At 51.7% G+C, this 11,188-nt stretch overlaps 1 protein-coding gene across 1 annotated transcript; it reads left to right on the plus strand.

The window, feature by feature from the left end:
• Nucleotides 1-213: 213 nt before the first annotated feature.
• SHISA2 (shisa family member 2) lies at nucleotides 214-5,350 on the plus strand. The gene is made up of 2 exons (XM_034060187.1): nucleotides 214-517; nucleotides 2,403-5,350. The coding sequence occupies exons 1-2, from the start codon at nucleotides 214-216 to the stop codon at nucleotides 2,954-2,956; spliced, it is 858 nt and encodes a 285-aa protein (XP_033916078.1). The 3' UTR covers nucleotides 2,957-5,350.
• Nucleotides 5,351-11,188: the final 5,838 nt, after the last annotated feature.

Genomic DNA, 11,188 nt, shown 5'->3' on the forward strand with positions numbered 1-11,188 from the left:
GGGTAACGGCGGCGCCCGCCCCTCTCAGCCCCGGTCCTTCCTGCCGGCGGCTCCGCACCCCGCAGTCCAGCCCCGGGTATGCGGCGGCGGCGGCGGCAGCAGGACCCAAGGCGAGACTCCCCGCAGCGCGGCGGCTGCATGCCCCGGTGGGCCGGGCGCCGCTGCCCCGGCGCGGGGGGGCTCTGACGGAGCGGCCGCCCGCCGCGCCGCGCCATGCAGGGCTGGCGGTGCTGGCTGCTGCTGGCGGCACTGGGCTGGCTGCTGCCGGCGGGGGCCACGGCCAGCGGAGAGTACTGCCACGGCTGGCTGGACGGGCAGGGCGGCTGGCGGGACGGCTTCCAGTGCCCCGAGCGCTTCGACGGCGGCGACGCCACCATCTGCTGCGGCAGCTGCGCCCTCCGGTACTGCTGCTCCAGCGCCGAGGCGCGCCTCGACCAAGGCGCCTGCGACAACGACCGGCGGCAGGGCGGCGGCGAGCCGGGCCGCCCCGGCAAGGACGGCCCCGACGGCGCGGCAGGTGAGGCGGACCCGGCCCTGCAGTGGGGGCTACTCCATGGTTCGGTGGCTCCCGGGGAGCCGCCGCGGGTTCGCGGCGAACTTCTCTCCCGCTCCTTCCCCCTCGTCGCCGGTTACCCCCTCTCCGCGGGGCGGGATGGATGGCGGTGGGGCCGGCCAGGCCCGCCCGCAGCTGTCGAACGGGGCATGGCACCCTCGCGTAGATCTTTTTTCTCCATCCCTGTTGCTCGGAAGCCGAGCGCTGCCGTCCGTTAGAGCAGGTGATGCGGGACCGTGTCCTCGGCCCCGCCTGTACTCCCGGTTAAGACGGGAAGTAAAATAATGGAACGATCCGTATGAGCGAAACAAAAAGTAATGTGACCTTCCGAAATGTTCCCTGGCCGGCCCCCACTCTGATTGTGTACGTTCATCCACCCCCACTTAGGACCGGTTTTTACAAGATTGAATTTCAGGGATAAACTCGGGTCTTTCTGCTGCTGTTCAAATAAAGCCCTGGTGGCTTCCCAGCGCCCTTGCTGCAATCCATACACGCTGAACGCGCTAGAAGTAGCCTGAAGTGATGTTATAATTAGGACAGATTTACTCCTGGAAAACTTGTGTGTTACAGTCTGTAGCAAGTGCGTGCACCTGCTCAAGAGCTGCTGTAGCACCGAGCACAGAAGTAGAGACAATTGTTTCAAACCTTTTGTCTAAAAAGTGCTAAAATTGTAGAAGAAACATGACATTTTGGTTGTATCTTGCTCTGTGTGATCAGCAATGCAAGGAGTTATTCTGACTTGAGCCCCCTTGGCAGTCCAACAAAGTAATGTTGTTAACAATCGCTTTTCTTAATTAAATTAATATCTCCTGCTCAGCCCAGCACTGGTCACCTGCAGGAGGTGCAGCCGATGTGCCAGGGCATGTTGTTATCAGGGTCTGCCTCAGCGTGTTCAATCAGGCTCAGGCGGGGGTCCACAACCCTGCTCGAGTCTTGGGTCTGTGAGGTTCTGGTGGAAATACTGAAGCCCAGGCATGTTGTCTGGCATCTTCCCCCTGTTTTTCACTGATACATCAGTGCAGATTTCTTACTAAGGCAGACAAAACAGTTTTTTTCCCTGGGAGTGCAGAGCACTGGGAGCCTGGGTTGTTCTAAGGATGGTGTTCACCATCTGCCTCATTGGGCTTCCAACCCCACCACTGAAGCATCACCTGTACTTTCTGCTCCCACTCCTTGCTCACCCCCACTCCTGCCCTGATGGTCCTTCTTTAAGCCTCACAAGGAGTGAAGCTTTGGAGCATACTGCTGTCACCCCACCACCCACCCCTTGTTTTCTGAAACCCAGGGCAGCCAGAAGCTCATCCCTGGGGGTGCTGCCTGGTCATTACCTGGCTGTCCCCCTGCCCTGAGGGGTGACAGCAGGCACAGAGGGCTGGCAGTGGGGAGGGATGCAATGCAGCGCAGGAGTTTGATCATCCCGTTTTCCTGAATTCTAAGCAGGGATCTTGTCTGCAAAGTATGTCCCTGCAGCAGCGTTCAAAGCCAGTGTTCTCTTGCCTGATTTTTCTAGTAGGTTGTTTTAGAGACAGAATGTGGTGAGGTGTGGGGTTATGGTTGATGTCTAGACTGCCATCAACAGGAGGCAGCTGTCCTCCATTGAGGCATGAGATGTGGACTTTCCTCCCTGCTAGTAACTTTAAAGATGTTTTGGGGAACTCCAGCCATTGGTTTTCACAGCCTTTTTCATCTTTGGCATAAAATGCTCGGCTGCACACACAGCTTGTAGTGCTCACCCTGCATTGACCTGTGTGGGGGGAGGTGGGCTCAGCTTGTGTGAGAGGGACCTTCTGCTAGAGCTGCTGGGGTTTGTCCTTGGCCCCAAGTGACAATGTTTTCCTCACTGTTACAGTGCCCATCTACGTGCCATTCCTTATTGTTGGATCTGTATTTGTTGCCTTCATCATCCTGGGGTCGCTGGTAGCTGCTTGCTGCTGCAGATGCCTGCGGCCCAAGCAGGAGCCCCAGCAGAGCCGAGCCCCTGGGGGCACCCGCCTGATGGAGACGATCCCCATGATCCCAAGTGCCAGCACCTCCCGGGGCTCCTCCTCACGCCAGTCAAGCACTGCTGCCAGCTCCAGCTCCAGTGCCAACTCGGGGGCAAGAGCCCCTCCGACCAGGTCCCAGACCAACTGCTGTTTGCCCGAGGGGACCATGAACAATGTCTATGTCAACATGCCGACGAACTTCTCGGTACTGAACTGCCAACAGGCTACCCAGATCGTGCCACACCAGGGGCAGTACCTGCACCCCCAGTATGTGGGCTACACTGTGCAGCACGACTCGATGCCGCTGACCCCTGTGCCCCCCTTCCTCGACGGTTTGCAGAGTGGCTACAGACAGATCCAGTCTCCCTATCCACACACCAGCAGCGAACAGAAGATGTACCCAGCAGTGACTGTGTAGCACTGACGCCCTCCTCCCCCTCCCCACCCAGCAGGTTTTCATATCTAAACTGAGTGGTGGAAAAATACTTCCTTGGAATGAAGCTTCCAGAACATCACTTGTAAATAACTTTGAGAGGCTCATGCATGTCAGACAGTGTTTATAAACCATTTATTTCCATCGGGGTCTGTTGCCAGAAACTGTAGGATGATATCTCTGAATTAACATTGCCAGATCCGCTCTCATTCCAGTGCATGATTTACAGTGCCGAAGGATTACGCTGAAAATCCGTATGTATTTCAGATCGCTGTACTTGTGAGATAAATGCGGGAGCCATTAAGTGCCCTTCAGGTACGACGCATTCAGCAGTATTTGCCTAATTAATTCGTAGAAAGAGTTTTGTTACACTGTATGAGGCCGCAGTACTTAAGGAACCTCTTTTCTTCTCTCCCAGCTTCTTAATGACATTTCCTGTTGCTTTACAGACAATCACAACCGAGTGCCAACCAGTGCAATCCCTGCTTGCTGGGTGCTGGTTCGAGCCCCATGGCTTACCATCCCTGGTTTGGGGTGAGATGCCACAGAAGGCTGTCTTGCAAAGACCAGTGTTCCTTGTCCCTGGTATTTATGTAGGAATTAGAAGAGTGTGAACTGCTCAGCTCTTCCAGTGACTTGAAACACTTCTTGATTTGGTTTTGTCTCAAGATCAGGACCCAGTAGTGGTTTGCACAGACTTTATGAACTTGTAACTAAGAACAGGGTACGAGGTGCTTGCTCTTCCTGACACAAAGCTTTTGGTACGAGCTGGCAGGGGCTGACCTGAACCTGCCTTTGCAGAGAAAGGTCGTACTGTGACTCTGAACACGCCTGCTGTAACCTCACTTCCCATGAAACACTAAACCCGTGTGAGCGCACACAAAGTTGTGCCCTGCCTGCAATCGAGTCTGACCGCTTGAAAATGGACTTTGTCCCCCTCCAGCCCTCTGTGAGCACCAGCTCTGTGGGGCTGGGGAGGGATCTCACACAAAGCTATCCCCTTTTCTACCTGTGGGGCAAGGGACAAGGAAGGCACAGCTGTATTTAAAACTAAGGCAAAAGGCCCAACCAAAGGATTAAGGTGATTGTGGCTCCCTGCAATGCCACGGGGCCAGGCAGGAGGCACGGTGTGGACTGGGGGGACAATATTGCAATGGAGCTGCTTTGCTTCATCTGGGTGAAAAAACTCCAGGAAGCAGCATGCTGGGAATAATCTGACTGTGGTAATCACAGTGTGTCACCACGGATGCAACAAACTGCTTAGGCTGGTTTTGTCTCTTAAGAAAACGTAGTCTGCATTTCCATCTATCTGCAGCCAAAACACCGCAACAGAGGGCTGAGGCCATCTATCAAACCTGGGCAATTACTGTAACCAGAGCTGATAAAAGGTTTATTATTGTCTGATACTGTATCAGTATGTAGCAATAACTGTGATACTACTTTTTTTGTATGTCTGTTTTTAAACTACGTGTCTGTGCTGAAGCATTGCCAAATCCAATGGTTTACTCGTAAACATGCCACACACAGGCAGTCTGAGCGGGCAGCCATGGTCTGACCACTGACACAGGAAAATGAATAGCTAATTTATCCCAGAGCTGCTGTTCCTGGCTGCCAGCGTCCATTCAGCACATAGGACCTGGAGAGGAAACTTGGCTTGAGACTGGCATCCATCTGCCCTGGCTGGGTGCCTTCAGCAAGGCAGCGGCCGGCTGCTGGAGGTGTTGGGTGGCTGCTCTGTTCCAGGACACCTTCAAAGGCAGCGGGTGCAGCACAGGCGAGTGCTGCCAGGCCCTTGAAGGACCCAACATGTGCCAGGGTCTTGTGGCGATTTAGGGTTCTACCTGTCCATGTTGAGGCTTGGTCCTGTCTGACCTTCCAAAGCTGAGCACTGGGAACAGGGCCTCTGCTACCTGGATCTGGAGGTGCTTGGCCCCATGTGAAGCCCAGGCTGTGACTGCATGGTCAGAGCACAAGTTCATCCATGCGGTCCTGATCTTTCCCAACTGTGAACCAAGCCCGCTCTCCCCACACGGCCAGTGTGCGCTGCCTGCCTCGCACAGGCCCTGGCAAGGACACCTCTGACCTATGAAATTCAGGTGAATCTCTTTGTATATTGTTTACTTGTTTTAAAAAAGGAGAAAATAACTTAAATTTAAGTCTGTAGAAACTGATTTACAACTGCAGGCAGAGAAACCTGAGTTGTAATAAAAAAAGCTTTGTGAGATGTGGTGGGTTTTTTATGTCATGTATAATAATGTAACACCAATGTTACCGTTTGATACAGCTTTTAAATCTCTGAAAGGGCACTTGCTCTAAAGTGTTTCTTACAAATGAAGAAAAAAGCCCCCTTTGTTTCTTAATAAATACGTTATGGTGTGAGTTTGGTTTTGTTTGCTTTGTTATAGGTTTTTTTCTCTTCAGCTGATGCTTTACTTTCCTCTGTCTACAACAGCACATCTGATCAGCCCAGTTCTGGACAAAAAGCAAAGTTAGAGTTTTTGGCTGTGTTTTTGAAGAATAACAGTAAAACCAACAGATTACTTTTTACTTATGTGGCTGAATGCTGAGCCCTCATGGGGCATGTCTGCAGGGGCTTGTTTGGAGGGAGGAGGAGCAGGGAGAGGGCACCTGAGCACCGTGTGAGCTGGGAACCCCTGGTGTCTCAGTGGCTGTAGGGATGCTGGGGAGCAGCAGTGGGATTAGGAGGGGACCCCTCATGCTTCTCCTTTCCAAGTAATGCCAAATGTCATTTCCAGAGGACTTTTTAGGCTCAGTTGGTTTCAGAGGTAACAGCTAAGCATTCTGAGAGTGTAATTCTGAGTATCTGTGCTGTTCCCACCTCCCCCTGCACAGGGATCTTGTCACTTGTGCAAACTCCATCCTCATAAGTGAGATGAAAACCAAATCCCTTTTGTGCCGGGGGCATCACTCAGTCTGGGACAAGGCCACTTTGCTTTCCCCTTGTTTGCTCCCTCCTGCTGCTGGCGGTGCCGGCGCCGTGCTGCAGGCTGGTGGGGCGGAAAGGGCACGGGTAGGAAATTGGGCCTTGTAAGATTGGCATGTTTATGACTCAAGTAAATAGGAAAATGTCTGGGAAAAATGTAGCCTTGGTCAGGCTCTATGTAGCACATCCCAAAGTGCCACAGCTTCATGGTGTCTGAGGGAGGCGAAGGAGCAGGGCTGGAAGCAGAAAGCTGGCAGGGAAGGAGGGGTCAGCTACAGCTTAGAGCAGATGTGTTGAGCTGACGAGCACTTTGCAGCAGGAGAAGCCTATTCTTTGTGTCAAAGCTTTTCCTCATGCTTTGTTCTCTTTTCTTGGAATTTTTTCCCCTCGGTTGAGCAGAGTAAGGTTTTCCTGCTGCACATGGTGACTATGGCACAGGGCAAACGTGTGGAAACTTGCCGGTAAATTCTGAGCAAGCACGAGTGGTGGTTAGGAAAGATTCATGCACTTTTTGTAGGCTACAGTGCTAGATGAGACCAGGGTCTAGTTGGCTGCAACTCAGAAGGAACAGTCCCGCATGTAATGTGGTAACAGGAAAACCCTGGCATAGCACTGCTGTGTAGCACTGTGCCACAGCAGCCCAGGGCTCAGTTCGGACCAGGGCTAAGGGTGGGCACAGCAGTGCTCAGGTCCTACCAATGGAGGTGTATCTGTTCCATAGGAGAACTGGTCTGCCTCTTTGTAACAAAAGAACCCAAAACCTGAGGATTCAAAAGTCACAGCCCCGCTTCTAAACCTGTGGCGTGGTCTGTAAATACACTTTTAGCCTTGTATGGCTGTAAGAAGTTATGGAAACACTCCTGCAGTCACTTCAGCCATCCCACAGCCCTGCTGAGTGCTCCCCATGGGCTCTCTGTGGCGGGTCACACAGCTCAGTGCAGGATGATGCATGGCTCAGGAAACCCTCCCTGTGATGTCGTATGCCTCTTTGCTTGTCCAATTTCATCCCATTGCTCAGTCCCATCTTCCCAGACAACCCTAAACAATTCCTCTTTTTCCTGCTGTTTACACCCCTTAAATTTATGTTCTCCATCATTTGCAGTTTGAAGTGCATGGCATACTATTTCACTGGCCATTTCTGCATACATTGCTACTTACTCAAGGCACTGAAATGTTCTGTCAGTACTGTGTCATGCCAGAAACAGTGTGCATGGTAAGTAAGGAGTAATGATGTTGAGAGGAAGGCAGCAAAACCACTCAGAGGCTGGCACTGGTTTGCCCATAGTGCACATCAACACTGGTGTCCTCAGAAAGGGAGCTGTGAGCATGGTGGTACCCCCAAGGCAGCTGTAGGCAGCTCCATGGCACCGAGCCATGTCTGGGAACAGAACAAAACATCCCCAAGGACTTGACCCGCTCACAACAGGCACATGGAGAACCACTCTGAAAGGTCTTAACCTGTCAGCTGGGCATGACCAGAGGACAAAGCCCAATCCTCCACCTCAGCAGGAGTTACTTGTGCCCCCTTCACAGCTGGTACCAGCCATTGCCATCAGGGGAAAGTAGAGCTTGCTGCAATTAGAGGTTGTTGCTTAAATGAGGCCCATAATGTACATAGGAGAGAGAGCTGGGGTGGGTTTGGGTCCCAGCTCAGCACATGAACCTCAGCACCTCCATTTCAAAATACCTAATTTGCTGTTCACTTGGGGTCTTGCTGGAACTCTTCTTTCCCCTCCAGATTTTCTGCTTTCCCATTCTTTTTCTCCCAGTGAAATTGTTACTAAATATTATTCCCCACATGTATTCCCTTGTATTTTTCCAAGCTGAACCTCATTTTATTGTTTCCTGCTCATATTTCTTGCTTCTCTGTAGGTCCCTTTGTATTATTTCTCTGCCCTCAGTGGGGTTTGCAATATTTTCCTGCCCAGGAACATTTGCAAATGTACTGAGCAAGTTATTTAAGTCTCTGTCATCCTTTCTTCCCTTCCCCATCCACACTGCATGGAGCCAGTTCAATGAGGCCCTTCCCTCCCTGTGGACTCAAAGAGTCCCCCAGCCCATAAAGGAGCATTTTAATCCCTGTGACAGTGTTTCTGTGCAACCTGAATGGCCAGGTAACACCAGTCAGGGGGCAGTAAGAACCTCCTATGCCTCATCAGTTGGGAGGTGCCCACTATGCTGGACCAGGTGGCACAAAATACCAGCAGAAGCTTCACCCATGGGAAGCCCTCATATGAACCAACACCACGGCATGGCTGATCTACACCAGCCAAACACTATCAGTGTTGGCCCACCTGCTGCAAACCCTGGGGGTGAAGTTGAAATGGGTGATGTTCTGCCTTCCTGAACACCCTGGGTGAGCCAGTGCCTCCACTTTCTGCTCTGGACCCAGCCCTGGGTGCAGCCCTGGCACAGGGCTGGCTTCCCTCTCCCTGCTGCAGAGACACCCCTTCCCACCCCAACACTTACCAGTCTTGTCATTTGCTCACAGAGATGCTGTCATATTTCCTGGTCTTAATTTGTTCTTTAGATCCAGAAAGTCCCAGCATGCTGACCCAAGGCTTCTGTCACCTGGCTTCTGACACTGCATCTCTCACCTTCAGCTGCTCCATGTTGGTTTGTCCACATTTTCCCCTGGGCCTCATGCTTCTTCCATCTCCTGCTTGTCCCCATGCCAGTCCTGCACCCTTCAAGGACCTGGCATTGATAAAGAGGCTGCCCAGAGGAACTCTAATGGGGACAGCTCCACTGGATGGCGGCACATGTGGCAGCCAGTTAATGAGCAGTGGCACAGCTTCATTAGGAGAATGCACATCCATTTAACATCAAAGGTGACATCTTCCTGGTTTCCCAAACACTGAGAGCAAGAAAGCAAACATTTCACTAGGCATGGCTGAAAAGTTGCTAGGTGTGACAGGGGCTGAGTATCCACTTACTCCTGATTTTCATTAGAAGGGGAGGGAAACCTCTCTGACCTGTAATGTGAATCACAGCTCTCAGACTGCAAATGCCTCCAGCATTATCCTGGCCACTGGATTTGGCAAAATAACATTCATTTACTTCTTCTTTATACGTATCGATTTAGGTGGTTGTTTCTGATGAGATGGAACTACTCAGGTAACAACTCAGTAACCTTCTGCACTGGGCAAGGTCTACAGGTACGCACAGCTCACCAAGGACACACGTGGTTTGGTTGATATTCAAGGATCACCTACTACAAGCTCAGGAGTGTTGCATCCTAACTAGAAGGAAGTGCAGCAGGAGGGCCAGGAGACCTCCTTGGATGGATAAGGAGCTGCTGAGGAAAGTTCAAAGGAAAGAAGAGGCTTATAAAAGGTGGAAGCAAGGACAAGCAGCCTGGGATGAACACAGGGATGTTGTCTGGGAAGCTAGAGACCAGGTTAGGAAAGCTAAGGCCCAGTTAGAGCTAAACTTGGCTAAGGATGTTAAAGATAACAGGAAGGGATTTTATAGGTATGTAGTGAATAAAAGACAGACTAGGCACAACGTAGGCCCCCTCCAGAAGCTACTGGGGGAACTGGCTACACAGGATTTGGAGAAGGTTGAGGTTCTGAATGACTTCTTTGCCTCGGTCTTCACTGGCAAAGGCTCTGAATGCAGCACCCAAGTTTTGGAAGGCAGATGCAGGGACTGTGAGAATGAAGACCTTGGGCCCACTGTACATGAGGATCTGGTTCAAGGCCATCTTAAGAACCTGAACGTCCACAAGTCCATGGGACCTGATGAAATCCATCCACGGGTCCTGAAGGAGCTGGCGAATGAAGTTGCAAAGCCACTGGCCATCATATTTGAAAAATCATGGCAGACAGGTGAAGTTCCTGATGACTGGAAAAAGGGAAATATAACCCCCATTTTCAAGAAGGGGGAAATGGATGACCCAGGGAATTACAGACCAGTCAGTCTCACCTCTGTGCCTGGCAAAATCTGGGTGCAGATTCTCCTGGAAGCCATGCTAAGGCACATGGAAAACAACAAGGTGCTTGGTGACAGCCAGTAGGGCTTCACTAAGGGGAAATCCTGCCTGACCAATTTGGTGGCCTTCTATGATGGGGCTACAGAACTGATGGACAGGGGTGGAGCAGTTGATGTCATCTACCTGGACTTGTGCAAAGCGTTCGACACTGTCCCACACAACATCCTTGTCTCTAAACTGGAGAGACATCAATTTGATAGGTGGACCACTCAGTGGATAAAGAACTGGCTGGATGGTCGCACTCAAAGAGTTGTGGTCAATGGTTCAATGTCTGGCTGGAGATCAGTAACAAGTGGTGTCCATCAGGGATCAGTGTTGGGACCGGTCTTGTTCAACGTCTTTGTCGCTGACATGGACAGTGGAATTGAGTGTGCCCTCAGCAAGTTTGCCGATGACACCAAGCTGTGTGGTTCTGTTGATACGCTGGAGGGAAGGAATGCCATCCAGAGGGACCTTGACACGCTTGTGAGGTGGGCTGATGCCAACCTCATGAAGTTTAACCATGGCAAGTGCAAGGTCCTACACCTGGGTGGGAGCAATCCCAGGCACAGCCACAGGTTGGGCAGAAAAGAGATTCAGAGCAGCCCTGCAGAGAAGGACTTGGGGGTGTTGGTCAATGAGAAAATGAACATGAGCCAGCTGCAGTGTGCACTCACAGCCCAGAAAGCCAACAGCATCCTGGGCTGCATCAAAAGGAGCGTGACCAGCAGGTCAAAGGAGGTGATCCTGCCCCTCTACTCTGCTCTCGTGAGACCTCACTTGGAGTATTGTGTACAGTTCTGGTGTCCTCAACATAAAAAGGACATGGAACTGTTGGAACAAGTCCAGAGGAGGGCAATGAGGATGATCAGGGAACTGGAGCACCTCCCATATGAAGACAGGCTGAGAAAGTTGGGGCTGTTCAGCCTGGAGAAGAGAAGGCTGCATGGAGACCTCATAGCATCCTTCCAGTATCTGAAGGGGGCCTACAGGGATGCTGGGGAGGGACTCTTCATTAGGGACTGTAGTGATAGGACAAGGGGTAATGGGTTAAAACTTAAACAGCAGAAGTTTAGATTGGATATAAGGAAGAAATTCTGTACTGTTAGGGTGGTGAGGCACTTGAATGGGTTGCCCAGGGAGGTTGTGAATGCTCCATCCCTGGCAGTGTTCAAGACCAGGTTGGATGAAGCCTTGGGTGATATGGTTTAGTATAACGTGTCCCTGCCCATGGCAGGGGAGTTGGAACTAGATGATCTTAAGGTCCTTTCCAACCCTAACTATTCTATGATTCTATGAT

The sequence above is a fragment of the Melopsittacus undulatus genome, chromosome 2 (assembly GCF_012275295.1).
Source record: "Melopsittacus undulatus isolate bMelUnd1 chromosome 2, bMelUnd1.mat.Z, whole genome shotgun sequence".
In the NCBI taxonomy this organism is placed as follows: domain Eukaryota; kingdom Metazoa; phylum Chordata; class Aves; order Psittaciformes; family Psittaculidae; genus Melopsittacus; species Melopsittacus undulatus.

Coding starts and splice junctions, on each gene's coding strand:
- SHISA2 (XM_034060187.1), top strand. CDS start 214: ATGCAGGGCTGGCGGTGCTGGCTGCTGCTGGCGGCACTGGGCTGGCTG. Junction 518..2,402: donor CGGCCCCGACGGCGCGGCAG/GTGAGGCGGACC, acceptor TCACTGTTACAG/TGCCCATCTACGTGCCATTC.